General features: G+C 53.0%; 1 protein-coding gene across 2 annotated transcripts in view; it reads left to right on the top strand.

Annotated features, from left to right (window-relative positions):
* The first annotated feature begins 1,478 nt into the window (after positions 1-1,478).
* Positions 1,479-20,169, top strand: part of LOC133349636 (potassium voltage-gated channel subfamily H member 6-like) — a 140,257-nt gene continuing 121,566 nt past the window's right edge. For both annotated transcript variants that reach the window (XM_061563234.1, XM_061563233.1), the window contains exons 1-2: positions 1,479-2,464; positions 10,776-11,006. In XM_061563234.1, the coding sequence (XP_061419218.1) occupies positions 2,389-2,464; positions 10,776-11,006 (307 nt within the window). In that variant the 5' untranslated portion in view covers positions 1,479-2,388. The remainder of the gene's footprint in view (positions 2,465-10,775; positions 11,007-20,169) is intronic.

The following is a 20,169-nucleotide window of genomic DNA, read 5'->3' as shown; positions in this document are numbered from 1 at the left end:
AACTCAGGTAGCCGAGACCACAGTGCAATACTCTAACCACCGTGCCTCCACCCCAACAGAACGCCACAGAGCTACGCAAATGGGCGCGCCGCTTCTCTGTGCGTGCTGCGGGCTTGCGTGGCTTTGTCTGTCCGTGAACCGCGCGTGAGTTTCCTGCAGTGGCACGCGATGCTATATTTATCGATACTGTACAGTGGGTCGACTCAGATGGGGCAGGACAAATGTGTGACATTGTTTGGGGGGGTGGGGGTGGGGGGGTGGAGGCGGCATGGGGAGAGATGCCATTCCCGTTCGTCCACTCCGCCTACCGCACTGTAACGACGACACACGCGTGTTGCGCCGGCAGCAGCAGCAGCAGCAGCAGCTCACCACTGTGGCTGCTGCCGTTGCAGGCGCCGTTCGTGCTTTACACGTCAAAGATCGTCCATGTGCGAGACGTGAACACTGCGGAGGGAGGGAGGGGGGGGAAGCGAACAATTTCGGCGCAGCAATAAATATATTTTACAAACACTGCAAACAAATTGTCACCGCGGAACGCACTGACAATACATTTGGGAAGATCACAGGTGCACAGACAGATCTAATCAGATAAACACCCCGCTGAGCCGAGCAATCAAGCCTCTGCCGTGGCGCAGCTGAAAACGCCTCGTCGACAATGACGGACTGCCAAAACGAGCCGCCAGTTGATTAATGGAGCAGCCGGCAGAGGCGGGATGAACACAGCAGTTTGGTCAGCTGTCCCCTGTGAATACATTGGCTCGGAGAACAATGAGTGGATTCCGCACCCGGCTTCCGCCGTGCAGGAGCTGTCCATTTCAGCACCACGACGCTTCCCAGAGACGCGGCGGCGGCGGCGGCGTAGCGCGCGCAGCGGCGACACGGCAGAGGCCGTCTCGATCTGCTCACCCGGAACAAAGCGATCGCGCGAGGCCTCTCGCCGACTTGTCGTCGGTACCACCCCAATAGAGACACGAAATGGCTGTTTGTTTCATCGCTGAAACGCAAACAACTCGTAAGTCCATCGACCAATGTAAAAACACAGTCCCCGGGTGGGGGGGGGGGAGTAGGGTGGTGGGGTGGTGGGGTGGGTGGTTTTATTAAATATGTTCCTGGGAAGCCTTGGTTCAAAAGGTTAATTTGGTCGATGAACCACAAGTATTATTTTCGTTCGCCGATTAAACACATTGTTACACGAACTCACGCTTGTTAGCTCGCTCTGAGCTTTAACTCGCCCGCTCGCTCGCTCCTCGCACGAGGCGCCAAAGTCGATGGGTACGAAATGGAAAATATGTAATAAAAATAATAAATTAATACAGTACAATGAAATCCCAGGCTCCACTTATCGCCACGTACAGCGCGGGGAGCAATACGAGCGGGCAGCGGTGTGCATGTGGTACACCCGCTTCTCCACGCCGACGAGTGCGGCTGTGTCTTATACAAGTTCACTCATCGTCATCATCATCACCACCATCGTCATCCTCCTCGCATCAACGCCGCATGGGTGGTGGTGTTGTGAACCGCGTGTCTGTCTGTTGTGAGCTAGCACGGTCTTGCGATATCTTTCTACACAGCAGCAGCAGCAGCAGCTGCTGTGATCCTCCCCCCGTCTCCCCCAACGTGACTCCTCGCCCCTTCTCGCCGCTGCGCTCGTGAACGCGGCTGGTGGCCGCCTGCTTGCGACGCCGAGAGGAACCAGAGTCAGCGCTCGCAACGTGAAACCACCGCGCGGCGCCCGTGGCGGTAGGCAAAGTGGAGCCCGCACCAAAGGGGCGGGGGGGGGAAGACGGAAATGGCGTTTGCCTCTAACGAGAGGAACCCCCCCGCTGGGGGCGGAGGCTGCGAGGCTGAGCGAGCCGAGCCCGTTCGGGGCGCGCAGATGTCGGCCGCGCAGTCTCGCGGTCCGGAGCGAAGCTCTGCGCCCTCGACTCCCGCTCGCCCGTGATGACTTCATCCGGCGCGCATAGCGCGTCCGTGCCAGCCTATCACCACCATCACCACGATTACTCCTATCACCACCACTATTACTACTATCACCACCACCACCACCATCATCATCATCACTGTCGTCAAGCCCTGATGAGTAACAGGCGCGGATAAAACACCGGCCGTAGTCGTCTTTTAAGAGCAACAGCGTCAGTAGCAGTAGCAGCAGCAGCGCGCGTGTGTTTCGCGAGTTTATGTTCGAGGGAAAGGGGGTGAATGAACAATAGCAGCTGACACAACCACAACATCAAGCGCCACAACAAGACGTGTAATTGGCTGGACGCGCGCCTAGTTTATCCCTCCTCGCCGCTCTCTCGCTCTCGCGCGCTCTGGTTAAGTTGATTCATTATTTCCACGACCGCCGTTCGAGGAAGAGAAAGGAGACGACCACAGTTCGTGTGCAAGATGCCCGTGCGGCGGGGCCACGTGGCGCTGCAGAACACCTTCCTGGAGACCATCATCCGCCGATTCGAAGCGCAGAGTGAGTGTCGCTGCTGCCCCACGTGTGCTTCAGCCCCACACCCTTTTGGCGTTTTGCGGGAGACGTTCGCTCATTGTTGTCGGCCTTGATACGCAGTAAGGCCGTCTTTGCACATTGTGGTGTCGTGCGCCTTTTAATAAGGCACCGTGGATTGATATTGAATTATCAAATGCATATCCGGGCGGGGGGAGGGGGGAAGGGATGCTCCGTATATTGTCCAAGTTCATACTGATGATAAGGACGCCCCATAGAGGGTAGATTGACCCCCCCCCCCCCGCCGCGGGAATGTGGAGTTTCCACCCCTGGCTCGGCGATGGCGGCGGACAGGAGCGCTGCCCGTTCGAGCGGCGCGTGAACCCGGCGAGTGAACCCGGCGTGTGAACCCGGCGAGTGAACCCGGCGAGTGAACCCGGCGTGTGAACCCGGCGAGTGAACCCGGCGAGTGAACCCGGCGTGTGAACCCGGCGTGTGAACCCGGCGAGTGAACCCGGCGAGTGAACCCGGCGAGTGAACCCGGCGTGTGAACCCGGCGAGTGAACCCGGCGAGTGAACCCGGCGAGTGAACCCTGCGTGAACCCTGCGGTGAACCCGGCGAGTGAACCCGGCGTGAACCCGGCGAGTGAACCCGGCGAGTGAACCCGGCGAGTGAACCCGGCGTGTGAACCCGGCGAGTGAACCCGGCGTGTGAACCCGGCGTGTGAACCCGGCGAGTGAACCCGGCGTGTGAACCCGGCGAGTGAACCCGGCGAGTGAACCCGGCGAGTGAACCCGGCGAGTGAACCCGGCGAGTGAACCCGGCGTGTGAACCCTGCGTGTGAACCCGGCGAGTGAACCCGGCGCGTGAACCCGGCGAGTGAACCCGGCGAGTGAACCCACCGGCTGATTACCCGGCGAAGTGAACCCGGCGATGGGTGACCCGAGCGAGTGAAACCCGGCGAGTGAACCCGGCGGAGTGAACCCGGCGAGGTGAAACCGGGCGCCGTTGAACCGGCGAGTGAACCCGGCGATGTGACCTCGGCGAGTTGAACCCGGCGAGTGGAACCCGGCGACGTGAACCCTGCGCTGTGAACCCGGCGAGTGACCCGGAGAGTGAACCCGGCGCGTGAACCCGGCCGAGTGAACCCGGTCGACTGTGAACCCTGCAGTGTGAACCCGGCGAGTGACCCCTGGCGAGTGAACCCGGCGTGTGAACCCGGCGAGTGAACCCGGCGCGTGAACCCGGCGCGTGAACCCGGCGAGTGAACCCGGCGCGTGAACCCGGCGAGTGAACCCGGCGAGTGAACCCGGCGAGTGAACCCTGCGTGTGAACCCGGCGAGTGAACCCGGCGAGTGAACCCGGCGCGTGAACCCGGCGAGTGAACCCGGCGAGTGAACCCTGCGTGTGAACCCGGCGAGTGAACCCTGCGTGTGAACCCTGCGTGTGAACCCGGCGTGTGAACCCGGCGTGTGAACCCGGCGTGTGAACCCTGCGTGTGAACCCGGCGTGTGAACCCGGCGAGTGAACCCGGCGAGTGAACCCGGCGTGTGAACCTGGCGAGTGACCGCGGATGAGGGAGAGGAAGTGGCTACCCCGCTGTGTTCATCGTGAAGAGAAGCCACGACTCACGTGGCTCCGTTCATTTGCTTTGGACAAAATGTGAGAGCATTATTGCACTCAAGCAGCCAGCCGTTTAATGCGACGCTTTTGCCACTCCGTATTGTCTGCCGGTGTTCATTATTAACCCTTTTGAAGCCAACGCTGGAGTCGCACATCACCATTGCGAGTTGCAAAGTACGCGGCGTGCTTTGACAAATGTGGTTAAATAAATGCATGCCCTTGAGAGAGATATTTATTCTATATACAAATCTTTCAAAGTGGCCTGACAGGTCTATTTCTGTAAATATATAAATATATATCGGTGTTCTCACGTGCCGGCACACACTGCACATGCAGGCGGCTTTCTGAACATTGCTCCGTGATTTAGGGCTGCATGAGAGAGTGTAACGGAGAATATAACGAGACGACATTGTAGCAGGAGCGATTTAAACCACTGCTAAACAAAACGAACGAATCTCGTGGACGGTGTTGCATGAGATATGGCAGTAGTCAAGGGTTGTGCCAGGTGTGGATACTGTGCAGAAGTCAGAACGAATGTGGTTTCATGCTACAAGGCCTCCCCCATGGCATGGAAAAGGTCGCAGGGTTTTGAGACTGCTGCTACTACTTTCTCTTTGACAGGTCGTGCGTTGTGTTTGGTGGCAGGCATGAATAATGATGTAACATTTGTCCATATCATCGTCATCACAAGCAGTGAGTGAATTATATCTCAAGGAAATTTAAATAAGAGCTGCAATCGGACCATTTTGATGTTGTTTTAGGTAATATTCACCAGACAGTGACACCGAACTACGTATATTTTAAGTGCGAAGCTCAATTGATCGAGAGGTTTCTGAGGTAATTGTGGCATCATGAAATCAATAAAATATTATTTTAACCAGCTAAGATGCCCCATTTGACATATCGGCTCTAATATTCAAGTCTCCTTGGGTTGGCGGGAGAGGCCGATGCCGAGCGTGGGTTCTCAAACCCCCCCCCCCCCCCGCTCGTGTGGGAGCTTCTGTCAGCCGTGGGCCCTTTGCCAGGTGAGTGGCGGGCCGTGTCAAGCCCCGGGAATTCACTGCCGCTGATTATTTACTTGCGCCAAGCTCTGTGTGTGTGTGTGCGTGTGTGCCTGTGTGTGTGTGCCTGTGTGTGTGTGCCTGTGTGTGTGTGTGTGTGCGTGTGTGCCTGTGTGCACGTACGAGTCGTGTCCGTGTCTCGCACTCGGGACAGATAGCGCGGCACTTCAACGTGGCGTGCGCCGTCAACACCGGCGCCGTCTGATGTTTGTGCGATGTTTGCCGTCCGCTTTGCCTGGTCTTCCCCTTGCGGCAAAGGGGACTTGGCTTCTGCTAGCCTGCGTGGTTTTTGTTTCGCGTGATAGGATTATTTTAATAAAGTAGACGCATGGAAATGGGATAGATTATGACGGTTTGTTTTCGGATCGTGGTCTGCGTGCATTGCCCGGCGAGGGTTACCGCAGCCACCTTCATTTGTTCTTCATTTACGTCCGTGCAGCGTGCGCCGCGCCCTTCCATTGGGCAGGACACGCGGGCTCCGCTGAGAAGGGTCATCCATTTCCCACGTAGGGGACATTCTGCTAACATTAATTTTGATTGGCCATTTCATGTTGATTGGCAAACTCGTGCCCAACACACTGGCGTGCAGTGACCGGCATCGCCAGGACTTCGGCCTCGTGCCCACGCGCAGCAGGTGCGCGCCGTGGTTTGTACGAGGCCCTCCAGCCATGCCGGGTGGTGGCCGCCAGTGCCAACAATAGGCGCCAATGAATACAAAGACAAGAAGCACAGGGGTTGTTGGCTACGGAGCGACCAATGGATTCGAAGAGGCGGCCGCGGTAATGAAACCGTGTCCGTCTCATCCCCGCGAGATGATTCCCATTCACCGAGCGGTGGTCGGGGTGTTTTATGTCTCCGTGTTTTTTTGTAATACCCGCTAACAGGCGCTGTGAGAACCCCTTTTGTGGAATAACACAATCGCGTAATGTGATCGCCAGCGCCGGCGTAAGCCAAGCAGAACAAGGGTTGCGTTATACAACCTCACCTGCCAATGAGCACAGTTGACCTAAGGGAACACATTACACTGGGAATAGGGGGTAATTAAGATCAGTCGTGGTTATATATAGCCAATCTTTAAAGCGCGTATATATAGACAGTACAACTGTATTACACACACATGCGCGCGTACTATCGTCATTGCTCTGTGGGAGCATATCCATAGCCATTTGTCAACAGCGTCACCACCAGCAGCAGCAGCGTCACTGTCGTTGCAACACAATCCTCTTCATCATGCGATGGAGCCGATATCGTAATTGATTTGGTGATACTGCATTGGTAGTGGTACACAAAGCACAAATAACAAAACCTCAACTGCCCTGTCAGTAATACTGTGGCCTTAACATAACAAGTATATGACAGGTGAAATTTTGGCGCTGACCCTTGTGGTTCGTGTGCAATGAAAAAGGGTTCTTGCCTGAAACGTCACCCATTGTACTTATTTGAAGGCAGTTGTTGTTGACAAGTGTGAGTGTTTTTCTTTACACTTTCATTGCACGAACAACAGACGAGTCGAGAGCATTTGCGCTGTGTGCGGTGAAGCATCCGGAGCTGGGTTATAATCGCGCGAAAAAAAGATCACGTTTCTAAAATTCTACAGCCAATGTCACATTTGTAATTGGCTAAATACTGGTGAGATATTTGTGATCTCGTCCGATGACTAGGTTAGACGTCTTCTATATTCAGCGATGACGAAATCGCCCAGATTGCGCCCGATCTCGTCAGCTTTCGGAAGTTAAGCAGAGTTGAATTTGATTGGATGGGTGACCACCACCATCACCACCACGATGTATTCCGGGTTGCTATAGGCGGCTGAGGAGTTGTTCTATGCCGTGGTCATCACAGGGCAGTAGAGCACAATCAGTTGTTGTACTGTTCTTCTATGCTTTCTGCCTTTGCCAACTCACACTGACCAGCATAGTGAGGTGTGATCAATAACACTGTGTAACAATTATATTTTTGTTCCTGGGTACTAAGTGTTATTTCCTAATTGGTTATGCCTCACAAGTACAGGAAATGGCTATTATTCCTCACAAACTTTGTTTTTGTGACCAGGACATTGATATTTAGAAATTTACCTATTTTCCAGAACATTCCAGATAGATTCAGTGCTGCGTAAACTTGGAGTAACTTCTAGAACATTCTAGAACTTTCCAGTAATGTAAATAGTAGTATAAATACGGGGCCTTAAGCCCACCAGTTCAGTTTAGTTCCAGCTGCCTAATTGAATACATATCTGAATTTTTTTGAGATGGCATCAAGAGGCTGCAAGCATGCGGCAGATGCAAGTTGCTATGTTTATGACCAATTTATCAAGACAAGAGCGAAAAAGTACTCTGTGGAAGCATCTGCTAAGATGTGTGAGGCCTACAAGGCATATTTCGGCATGCCTGTCATGGATAAAGACAAACCCTGGGTACCTCATTTCACCTGCGAGCAATGCAAAAAAACTCTGGAAGGTAAGATGGACAATTGTTGCTCAGAATGTTTTATTATAAAATTTGTTAAAACATTTTCAATTGTAAAAGTTTTTAATTCAACTTTTTTACAATTTTCAATGTTATAGAATCTCTTACAATCATGGGTGAAATAAATGTATTTTTGTAGGATGGTACAGAGGGTAAAAGACAGACATGAAGTTCGCTATCCCAAGAATTTGTCGGGAACCCACTGACCACTTAAGTAACTGCTACTTCTGCATGGTGGACCCTTCCATACATCGGACTGGCAAGAATGCACCTGCTATCACGTATCCGGACCTTCCTTTATCCATCGCCCCGATGCCACACCGCCATGAGCTCCCCATACCCACTCCTCCGGAGAGAGAGCAGCCGTCTTTAGAAGAGAGCAGCAAGTCAGAGAGCGAGGAAGACTGTAGATCCAGATGACAATTTCAGAGGTGGAGCTGAGGAGAGAAACCCATACTACCCCAACCAAAAATACCTCAACGACTTGATCAGAGATCTTGGTCTCACCAAGTCCAATGCCGAGCGTTTAACGTCTAGGCTCAAGCAGTGGAACTTGTTGGATGAAAGTATGCAAGTCGCAGATCAGAGGAAGCGTCACCAACCTTTTTGCAACTTCTTCACTTGTCAAGATGGACTCTGCTTCTGCCACAATGTGACCAGTCTGTTCGAGGGAATCGGAATCGCCTGTAACCAGAATGAGTGGCGCCTCTTCATTGACAGCTCATCCAGGAGCCTCAAAGCCGTGCTGTTTCCATAATGTAACAAGGATCCATCTCTTCCCTTAGCTCACTCGGTGCACCTCAAAGAGGATTACAACAGCATCAAGACCTTGCTGGACGCCTTGAAGTATGATGAGTATGGCTGGGAGGTCATCGGAGACTTCAAAATAGTCGCATTCCTGATGGGTGTCCAAGGCGGTTTTACCAAGTTTCCCTGCTATCTTTGCCTTTGGGACAGCAGGGACACCAAGGTGCACTACCACATGCGGGACTGGCCACAGCGGACCGAGTTCTCTGTGGGGAGGAACAACGTCAAGTGGGAGCCACTGGTGGACCCTTAGAAGGTGCTGATGCCACCATTGCACATCAAATTGGGCCTTATGAAACAATTTTGTCAGAGATGTAGATAAGGCGTCGCAGCCTTCAAGTACCTTCAAGACTTCTTCCCTAAGCTGTCTGAGGCAAAGGTCAAAGCCGGTGTCTTCTTCGGACCACAGATAAAGAAGATCATGGAGTGCAATTAATTCCCCAAGAAGCTCACTAGTAAGGAGAAAGCGGCTTGGAACAGCTTTGTCGCAGTGGTTCGTGGCTTCCTGGGTAATCACAAGGTCGAAAACTATGTGGAGCTGGTTGAGACTCTGGTGAGGAACTACGGCACAATGGGCTGTAGGATGTCTCTCAAAGTCCATATCCTTGATGCTCATCTTGATATATTCAAGGAGAATATGGGAGTGTACTCGGAGGAGCAAGGCGAGCGCTTCCAGCAGGATATACTGGACTTTGAACGCCGCTACCAAGGACAGTATAACGAGAACATGATGGGAGACTACATTTGGAGTCTGATTCGTGATAGTGAATTACAGTATAATCGTAAATCTCGAAAAACTACTTCTAAATCTTTTGTAGTCATTATTATATTATTTTAGTATAAATACATGTTAATTTTTATTCATATGTTGTTGTTTTCTGTCATTATGTGAACGAAAAGACACAAATTCGCCCGTTTTCTCATTGAAAATAGGTAGTTTCAAAATTGCACTGTTCTGGTCACAAAAGCAAAGTTTGTGGAGAATAATAGCCAATTTCTGTACTTTTTAGGAATAAGCAATCAAGAAATAACACTTCCTACCCAGGAACAAAAAATGTGTTACATAGTGTAATCAATCATCATAACCCCCATAACCCTCGCTGCATAGGGAGGCCCTCATCTAGCCGCGGATTAACAACAGGGCTGAGCGTGTAGATAGCAAACCCTGAAAGGGTCGCATTCATTGCTGATGTTGCTCTTCTTAAATCGCAGTTGCTGAGTAGAGGCAAAAGCCCCAAAATGGTAAGCTAACAGCACTGTTGAAAGTGTGATAGGTAAGAGCTAATAGTTTCCTTGAATTGAATAAGATTATTATTCAATCTTAATTTTGGAGCTTTCGTGACTGCAGGAATTATTCTTTGGTTTTTTCGGTAAAGTCACGTATAAAAATAAAATAATAAATTAAATAATTGCATACGACGTTTCGATTGCAACACAAGCAATCATCATCAGGTATAATGAAATAGCGACATAGAATATAACCAGAAAACTATAGACAGACATATAAGCAGACAGATATCACCAAGATACATAGAGAGAGCAACCCAGGTACAGAGAGAGGTGATCGTCTCTGTGGGGTGGCCTTAAATAGACAGAGGGGGGCGGAGGCAGAGAGAGGGAGGGGGTAGGGAAAACATTGACATGTCAATGAGTACGAAGGGAGGGGAGTAAGGTAAGCAGGCTTAGAGGGAGACAGAACACACTAAATTAAATAACCTAGCAAAGTATCGAAATGTTATGTAAAACGACACAGAGAGTCGATTATTATTATCAGAGCCACGGAAAAACACGATGGGAGGGAATTCCACGGTCAAGCAATGAGAGGGCAGCAGCAGAAAGATAAGGGTCGTGACGTGGAGTGCGGAGAGTGAGTGAGTGAGAGAGTGAGTGAGTGGGAGAGTGAGTGAGAGAGTGAGTGAGTGGGTGAGTGAGTGGGAGAGTGAGTGGGAGAGTGAGTGGGAGAGTGAGTGGGAGAGTGAGTGAGTGGGAGAGTAAGTGAGTGGGAGAGTGAGTGAGTGGGAGAGTGAGTGAGTGGGAGAGTGAGTGAGAGAGTGAGTGAGTGGGTCAGTGAGTGAGAGAGTGAGTGAGTGGGTCAGTGAGTGTCGTTGTGACCTACAGTTAGGTGAGTGAGTGGGTAAGTGAGTGTCATTGTGACCTGCAGCGTGGTGCTCGAACACAGTACGGACTAAATAAATCCCTCGTTCTGCTCGAGAACGGCTCCTCATCATGTGCAGTCGACGAGCAGACGTTCCCAGGAACCGTAACCACGACAGTAGCGCTAGAAGCGCGGTAGGGAGGCGACTGCCCCCCCCCCCCCCCCCCCCCGGCGACACGAGGAGTGACCGCAGTGAATAACTTGTCGCCGTGGCTGTTGCCCGCAGACCGCCGGTTCGTGATCGCCAACGCGCGCGCCGAGAACTGCGCCATCATCTACTGCAACGATGGCTTCTGCGAGCTGTGCGGCTTCTCGCGCGCCGAGGTGATGCAGCGCGCCGGCACCTGCGACTTCCTGCACGGCGCCGACACGCGGCGCCACGCCGTGGCCCAGGTGGCGCGCTCCCTCCTCGCCGCCGAGGAGCGCAAGGTGGAGCTGCACTACTACCGCAAGGACGGTGAGCACGGCGAGAGGTCGCCCGCGGGTCGCGCTCGAGCGAGCGACGCGTTTCTGCCGCGTCATCTCACTCGAGATCCCCTGCCACGAACTCGCAAACCTCTCTCGTCTCTCTCGTCTCACTCTACCCCCCCTCCCCCCTCCCCCCATTCACTCTCCTACCTCTCTCCTCTCGGCTCAATCTACCCCCTACCACGAACTCACAAATGTCTCCCCTGTCTCGTCTCACTCTACCCCCTCCCCCCTCCATTCACGCTCCTACCTCTCTCCTCTCGGCTCAATCTACCCCCTATCACGAACTCACAAACCTCTCCCTCTCATTTCACTTTACCCCCCTCCGTTCACGCTCCGACCTCTCCCGTCTCATCTCACTCTACGCCCCTCCACCCACTCTCATACAGACAGTGAGTATTTAACCCTGACCCTTCGGACCTTCGTTGATTAACATCGTCACGTGTGCATCAAGTCTGTTGGGCACTCACCTTTACTCCACTGTGCAAAACGTATCCCGATGCACAACCTCCTCAAAACATCTCGATGATAAGATGAAAGCAAGGCCAACCTGCGGTAGAGTTTTGAGTGAACCGCCCTTGTTTGTGTGAAATGTCTACGCGACTCTAGGGCTGCTTGCCACGCGAGAGCGCACCACGAAATGTGCCACGCGGTGAACATTTCGACTGCCGTGTGATTTCGCGCGCTGCCATGCATGCCGTGACAGAACCGCTGGTGCAATGCTAACGGCTTGCACGGCAGCCCTGTACCTAGCACAGCGCTGGAGCAAGGCGGTGTCATTTCCAAAACATACAACCAGGGACGTCGTCTTGTGCGGCCGATTCCGTCCTGTCATTCCGCCGAGATCGAGTGGCACCCGAGATGAGAGCCGAGCGTGTACCGTGTCAGCCACGGCGACAGTGGCGACGCAACTGGGACAGAATGCCATGAGGGCAGCGGCCCGAGATTAACGTTCATGTGGGAGGGCACTCGTGTGCCCCTCCAGCAGGGAGGGCCTGTGTTCGATTCCCTTCTCGTGCACATTTCTGTGTGGGGCTTCTATTTACTCTCGCCCCGTGGTCCGCAAGGGGTTTCATCCGAGTTCTCCGTTTTACTCCCATAGCGAGAACAAAACACGCATCCATACAACTTAACCAGTATTAGCCAAACATCCCAATTCTGAAAATTATCTGCAATTTACACTCAACTAGGATTAAATGTATGGAGTGTATGTTGAACTTAGTTGGCACTGTACGTAGCCAACCGTGATCATAGGTGCGGGGGGAGAACAAATGAAACGGAGAAAGTAGCTCTGAAGAATGGAATGTGTCAATCTAGACGATGATGATTTAAAAATGCATCCAGTGGCTTCCTAATATCGGAAGGAAGAGCGTTCCAGACGGCCGCAAAAGCAGCGCATCTAAAAGCGTGCGATGCGGTGAGCGCCGTCTTTGGTTCGATGGGTGCCCGAAAGCTTATGCGATTGCACGCGGGCACAGCATCGGGCCCGACCGCGAGCAAGTGACATCGGCTGCTGTCAGTAGGGCGGTGACATCGGCTGCTGTCAGTAGGGCGGTGACATCGGCTGCTGTCAGTAGGGCGGTGACATCGGCTGCTGTCAGTAGGGCGGTGACATCGGACACTCGGCAAAATCACGGCCCAGAGATGCCGCACCCCACCACTACGTATCCATTGTGTATCGCGAATCACGGTTTAGTTGTAATCGATTCAGATCCGTCTATCCGAGCGCCAGCTCACAGTTGATCGGGCGGCGATCTTGAAAATGTCGCTTAATTGGTTATCGATTCACTGTTAATCGATTCATTCGCGAGCAATACTTAAAACTGTGAAAAACTATAATTTTTTATTTTAGCCGGTAAGGCCCACTGCGCTATATAACTCTTTTTCAGAAGCGACCTGGCCACAAATTATAGCTCAACAAAGTGGCTTATGAGCACCACGTGGATATTTACAGCGACAGGCGAAATACTCTTCAACACGTGAAGCTCGTTCTGAATGTGGATGGCAAAACTCGGAGGAGACGGAGACAAATCCACGTAGTGGCCTCCACGTGGAGAGAGACGGAGAGAGACGTCAACTCCAAATACACAGCAGGCGCCAGGGTCGGTATCGAACCCACGTTCTCCTGTACGCCAGGCGAGGGAGTTAACATCTCATAGCCACTGTGATGATAGAGAGACACGAAAACTCCAAATATACAGCAGCAGGCGCCAGGGTCGGTATCGAACCCACGACCTCCTGTACACCAGGCGAGGTAGTCGTGACACAGCCCCACGATTTGAGTGGCTCACATCAGCAGGATCGGTGATTCCGTCGCAGTCCTCTCGCCTTCTTACCAGAGCGCTTGCATCACCGGAGCCGGATTCACGCACTGGGGACGTCCAGAGGGCCTCCGGATTGCGAGGGGACCCCAGAAATACACACGCAGCACTTTATTACAAACAAGTCAAGACGCGACACTGGGCGGAACGATAACTACTGCCAGCTTGTCATTGGGCCATTAAAGGCTTGCCTCGCTCTGTGTTTGGCTAGCAATTACGTGCCGATGCAAAAATGGATTTGTTTGAACTTCGGTTTAGCTTTCCAATTCGTATATTTATCGCATTAAAAAAATACTCAAATAACCAAGGTGGCTAACGGTGGGGTGATCGGCATCGGGCGCGGTGGTGGTGGTTGTGAGACAATTGAAGGTGAGGCATCTAAAACACACAGAGGACCCCCCCAAAACAAACTGCAACAGCCTCGGGCCCCCCCCCCCAAACTTAGCCTGGGCGTGCCCATCACAGACGAGGATAGACTCACTATTTCACTTTAAGCTTTTCATTTTTTCCGGCTAAGGCCCACTGAGCTATGTAGCTCTTTCAGAAGCGACTTGGCCACAAATGATAGCTCAACGAAGTGGATAATTATCGTCGTGTGGAAATGTATAGCAGCCAGATACTCCAAATGCGTGATGTGATGTTGGTTCTAAATGTGGAGGAAAAATCTGGAGGACCCGGAGAAAAATCCACGCGACCACGGGGAGAGAGAGACATGGAAACTCCACAGATACAGCAGCAGGCGTCAGCATCGGGATCGAACTCACAACCTGTATACCTATTCTTTGGTCACGTAGATATACAAATAAAGTGAATACAAATAAATAATTAAATACAAATAATTAAAAACAACCCACTAATGTAGACTGTAGCCTGGTTCTTAATCTGAGTGAGCGTACTGGCAGTCTATAATGTAGACATTCTTTGTTTCTTTCGGTAAAATAATAAAAATAGAAAGATAAAAAACACAAAAACCACGACGTTTCGATCACAACACAAGCGATCGTCTTCAGGAGGAAAGGCGAGTTCACATCTCATGGCCACAGTGGAGCCACTGCGATTGCTGCCCTTGCTCCCCGTGGCCCAGGATGCCTCGCGGGTGTCGCGGCGAGCAGCACAGAGATGCCTCCACGTGGTCCAGAGTCGCACAGACGAACTTGGTGTCGGTTTTGTTTCAATGGAGGGGAGCTGTGTGGAGGATGCCTGACAAAAGGTGGGATGTGTGTAATGAGCTCGCGGCCCTTTTAAAGGTCCCGTGGTAAGGTGCCGGGGTGTATCGATCGATACGACACCGTTGTGCTCAACAAAGAATCATTCCTAGCAATTAGTTCGTAAGTGTAAAACCTGCCTGGCCTCCTCGAAGGAATGCTCACGGCCACCGCTCAGCAGTGCATCGCACTTTAAAGCTGCCGCTATTGTCTACGGACAACGAGCAGTAATCTTCTTCTTCCTAGCGTTGTTCCCGCTGTGGCACAGGGTCCGCTTTTCGGCATTGTTTTCTCCATTTGGCTCGGTCCAGGGCATCTTCAGGGGATGCGTTGACCGTCTTCATGTCTTCCTCTATTCGATCCATCCATCGCTTCTTCGGACGTCCGCGTGGACGGCGGCCCTCTGGCTCAATACGCATGGCAATCTTGGCCACTGATGACTCTTCACTTCGCATCACATGGCCGTACCACCGAAGCCTTGCCTCAAGCATCTTGTCCGCAATGGGGGCCACACCAAGTCGCTTCCGAACGTCTACGGACAACGAGCAGTAATGTCGCCGTGAAACTGGATGGTGCGTCGAGGTTTCAACGAAAAACGACACGTGAGCTCCCAGCAGCTCCGTGGACGGGGGGAGTCGTCTGTGCGCCAACGAGCGGCGCCCTCGTTTCAGCACGTGTAGACGACGCAGCGAAACACAACGAGGGTACGGAAGACATTGTTTAGTCGCCTCGACTCGCCCGTAAATAAATACATGTATTTATTAATGGGTGGAACGAGCGATGCCAGCTCTGCCGCTGACAAAGCTCACCCCGATCGCTTTTTGTCTTTGCAATACACACAAATCGCTGGCCCTGTATTTACATTTTACACGTCTAATAATATGTATATATGGTAAATAATGCAGCGTGTGCAATAGGCGTACCATTAAAACAGCGTGAGGCTCAAACCCAACAAAGGGGCCTGCGTTTATTACTGGAATTTGCAGCTCGTTCCGGCGACACCACCTACAATTTCACGTGCGCAAACATCCACACAGGACGCTCTGCGATCTTGCTCGCCTTCAAACGATTGCCCACATTGGCCGAGTCTAAGGATTGCCTCTTCCTCCTGAGCGATAGTTGGAGGCGGTCGCCTTTGCCAAGCTGCAATGGCTCCCGGCGGCTATGAATAGATTGGGCAATGTTGTATTTGGTGTTTCAGTGACGGCAATAATTGTCTGTGTGTGCGTGTTAGAATGAGTGGAGCTGTAGTATAGTGGTTAGTGCACCGCGCCACGAACCCGGTGACCTGCATTCGATTACCCTGGATCATTGCTAACATCGGTGGCGACTATCTGAACCAATCCTGAACCTCGCCAAGGTTGGTTCGGCCATTAATTAGAACCTGGAGCGGTGTGCATGCTGCTGGACATTCCGCCCCCTCGTGTGTGCCATGCCGACCTTCATCTTGGCCCACGCTCGCCGCTGCTGCACCAAACACGGGTCCCTAGCCGCCGACTGGGGGGGTCTCGTTGCGTGTCAACAGCAGTGGAGTCATAGACCGTGGACTTCGTTAAAATCACAGTGACCCGAGTTAACCTTCCCAGCCATGCACGACAATTGTAACAGTGTCTGAACCTTGAATCTGACCTGGGCATCCGGTGGGGTGACCTGACCTGAAATGAATGTGGCTGGAGAGTGATTGTGTCAACACGTACGCCAGCACCATGCATGTCAGCCACGCATGGTGCTGGCCACACCACCCCCTCGTGTACCGTGCTCGCCTTAATAGGTACCCAATAACAGCATTTGGCCTAACATGCTGCACAAATGCATATATAAATATACGGTAGTTTAATGTGCAAGTGGTCTTTGTATCCTCAATAAATTACACACCATAACGATTGTTTTATTTATCTTATTATATGCCTAATTTATGCATTCAGCCCAAACCATTAACATGTGTCAGTATATTTGTTTCCGTATCTCTGTCAACAAGTATGATCGCTCTTGGATTTGCGACGTGCGTGCATCATATCTGTGCGGCTCGTATGCGAAGAGACTTTTAATATCAAGGGTACGGAGCGTGCACCGTGCGCATGTGTATTTATAGACGAGACAAGATTCGTCGATACGAAAATTGAGCAGAAAAATTCAATATCGTGTCTGCAGGTATGGATCAGTACAATCGTACAGAGAGCTTCCGTCGAAATTAATTGATTATAAAATAACACCGCAGAACACGAGACCGTGTAAATACTTAATTCTGTGTGCACAATACACTTTAAATATGCAAGCTCTGTAATGGTTTAGCTCTGCTCCGCCATTAACATTTGAACGAGCGAGCTTTTTAACTTCAGCTGAGCGGTGCCCTTTAAAGTGGCTCCGTTGTTGCAGTGTCCATTCTGCCCCCCGTAGCTGTCGGTCGCGTCGCGTTCACCCCGCTGGCTCGCTCGCCTGCTTGCCAGCCTGCCAGCCTGTCTGTCAGCCTGTCAGCCAGCCTGCCAGTCTGCCAGCCAGCCTGCCTGTCTGCCAGCCAGCCTGCCAGTCTGCCAGCCAGCCTGCCAGCCAGCCTGCCAGTCTGCCAGCCAGCCTGCCTGTCTGCCAGCCAGCCTGCCAGTCTGCCAGCCAGCCTGCCTGTCTGCCAGCCAGCCTGCCAGTCTGCCAGCCAGCCTGCCTGTCTGCCAGCCAGCCTGCCAGTCTGCCAGCCAGCCTGCCTGTCTGCCAGCCAGCCTGCCAGCCAGCCTGCCAGTCTGCCAGCCAGCCTGCCAGTCTGCCAGCCAGCCTGCCTGTCTGCCAGCCAGCCTGCCAGCCAGCCTGCCTGTCTGCCAGCCAGCCTGCCAGTCTGCCAGCCGGCCTGCCAGTCTGCCAGCCAGCCTGCCAGTATGTCTGCCTGCTTGTCTGCCTGCCCGCTCGCCTGCCTGCTTGCCTGCCTGTCCGCCTGCCTGCCTGCCCGCCCGCCTGTCCTGCCCGCCAATATCGCAACAAGTCGGGCCTGGAACCTAGCGCAGTCCATCACCAGAATGAGCGGCCGTGTCGCTGGTATAAGAAATGCACCACGTGCTGCCGTCAAAGAAGGTCGACATGCAGCGCGATCGTGCCGAGCGCTGGTGGTGAGCCCCTTGGCAGGGCGCCGTGCGATGGCTCGAGTGTTGGGGTCGCCACCCCACACTATGCCTCCCCTGCCGTAGCACAAATGCACCCGCGTCGTGCTGCCGCTTGTACAATTTGGCTCGGTGCCGATAGGGAGAGAGAAAACCCAGCGCACCTCTCTCTCCGAAAAGCACTTGTGTTGAAAAAAAATATTGCTGCGATTACCACCTGATGATGATTGCTTGTGTTGCAATCGAAACGTCGTGATTTAATTTAATTTATCTTATACCTACGTGACTTTACCGAAAGAACCAAAGCGTATGGATCCCTGCAGTCACGAAAACTTCAAATCTAGATTCACTTGTTGGGCTTCTGTAAACATGTAATGTGAAAGGCGATGGGCGAGAGACGCAACTTGCTTGTAATCTGACTTCGCGGTGATAAGGCGTGCGGTTGGACTTTATTGATGTTGCAGCCGTACAGCCATGATGAGTAGTGAGCAGCCGCCAATATCCCAGGCTAACAAATCACGCGGCCGCAGGGAGCGCGATTGTGGTTTGTGGATGGGAGCGGGCAACATCGGAGCTGAGCGCCCGTGGGGTAAATGGATCGGTCCTTGCTCGATTGTGGAGGCATTGGGTGAATTTATGGCGATGTAGACGAGACGAGTGGAGGATGTAATTTGATTAGGCAGGGTATCGTGACAGGTTTCGCCTTTTTTCTGTCACTCAGAAATGATATGATAGTTGAATAAAAAAGCAGCCCAGCAGATGTATGACAGTCCTCCTCGAAGACACTGGCTGTAACCAGCAACGGCATCAGAACATCACCAGGCCCAATGGTGCGCCATATATTCCCGTCATGAATAGAACATTAAAGACACAAGCCAGAGAAGAGCGAGTGTAGCTGTGGACCTCATTATTAACCCACTGTAGTCTGCTCCTTCAACGGAGAAGAAAAACGCGACACGAACTCTCTTGAATCTCCTCGACATTGGCATTCACCTGCGGAAAATATTGCTGCCATCATACGCAAGATTAGAATATTATTATGCATTATCATGCTTCATTTCATTATCGTCATCATCATGGACATCATCGCAACTCGGTTTATAACACGATGGGATTCGAGTGAGAACTCGTGTACACTGCCATACATGAGTCGACCGAGAGGACATCCACAGAGGAGATGGAGCAATGAAATCCGTTCACGTGCAGGTACTCGTTCAATTATTCCAGCGCAGGACTGTGCAGTGGTAGCAGTGACTTGGACTGGTTTTCATCCAGGAGTTCATTGATCATGGCTGACAATGGTGGCACGATGCATGCATCACGTCACGTACCCTGCAGAGCAGTGTCAGCAGCTGCTTTTGTGTTGACTTCATCAGCCGCGCGATGATGGCTAAGCACGTGCTCTGCAATCCAGCACTGTGGAGGCAGCGATGGGTGGTGGATCACCGCACCGATGTCGTGAAACTCCCCATGGACGTCGAGGAGGTGACATACGCTGGCTCGCAGGAAAAGGCAGTACAGCAAGTGGACGAGTCGCCATCTGCCGCTGTCTCTGCGTCGGGATCGAATGTTGCCCCCATTGCGTTTGTGGGTTGTTTTCTCTCCAGGGAACTCGTCCACTTTCCCTCCCACGTGTATAACGAACGCTCGCCATCAATTGACTTAAACGTCTCTTTAAAAAAATTATCCAACGTAGCAGCAGGGACCTCCTGAAAAAAGAGCCCGACGCCTCGGCGTGGCTCTCGGCGGCACACAAGCACGACTCCGCTTTCATTTGTCTCAAATCAAGCGGCCGCGCTATCACTGGGACGGCATCAGCTCGACGCTTACAGCTCGCGCGCGTGTCCGTTGTGCCCGCGCGTGTCCGTTGTGCCCGCGCGTGTCCGTTGTGCCCGCGCGTGTCCGTTGTGCCCGCGCGTGTCCGTTGTGCCCGCGCGTGTCCGTTGTGCCCGCGCGTGTCCGTTGTGCCCGCGCGTGTCCGTTGTGCCGCGCGTGTCCGTTGTGCCCGCGCGTGTCCGTTGTGCCCGCGCGTGTCCGTTGTGCCCGCGCGTGTCCGTTGTGCCCGCGCGTGTCCGTTGTGCCCGCGCGTGTCCGTTGTGCCCGCGCGTGTCCGTTGTGCCCGCGCGTGTCCGTTGTGCCCGCGCGTGTCCGTTGTGCCCGCGCGTGTCCGTTGTGCGCGCGCGTGTCCGTTGTGCGCGCGCGTGTCCGTTGTGCGCGCGCGTGTCCGTTGTGCGCGCGCGTGTCCGTTGTGCACGCGCGTGTCCGTTGTGCACGCGCGTGTCCGTTGTGCACGCGCGTGTCCGTTGTGCACGCGCGTGTCCGTTGTGCACGCGCGTGTCAGTTGTGCACGCGCGTGTCAGTTGTGCACGCGCGTGTCAGTTGTGCACGCGCGGCTAGGGCGACTCGAGGGTCTGCTGTTGCCTGTAATTGCGTGCCGTGTCTGTTTTATGCTCCCTCCGGCGCGTGCTATTCTCGCCCTCGCTGCCGTGTTCCTCTGGATTTTGTTGGACGTTTCTCGCCACACCGGCGGTGGACCGCGTTTC

Source organism: Lethenteron reissneri, chromosome 31 (genome assembly GCF_015708825.2).
Source record: "Lethenteron reissneri isolate LAM-NWPU_2019-01 chromosome 31, ASM1570882v1, whole genome shotgun sequence".
Classification (NCBI taxonomy): Eukaryota; Metazoa; Chordata; class Hyperoartia; order Petromyzontiformes; family Petromyzontidae; genus Lethenteron; species Lethenteron reissneri.
Note: the sequence above shows the minus strand (reverse complement) of the source record. Positions and strands in the feature narration are given on the sequence as shown.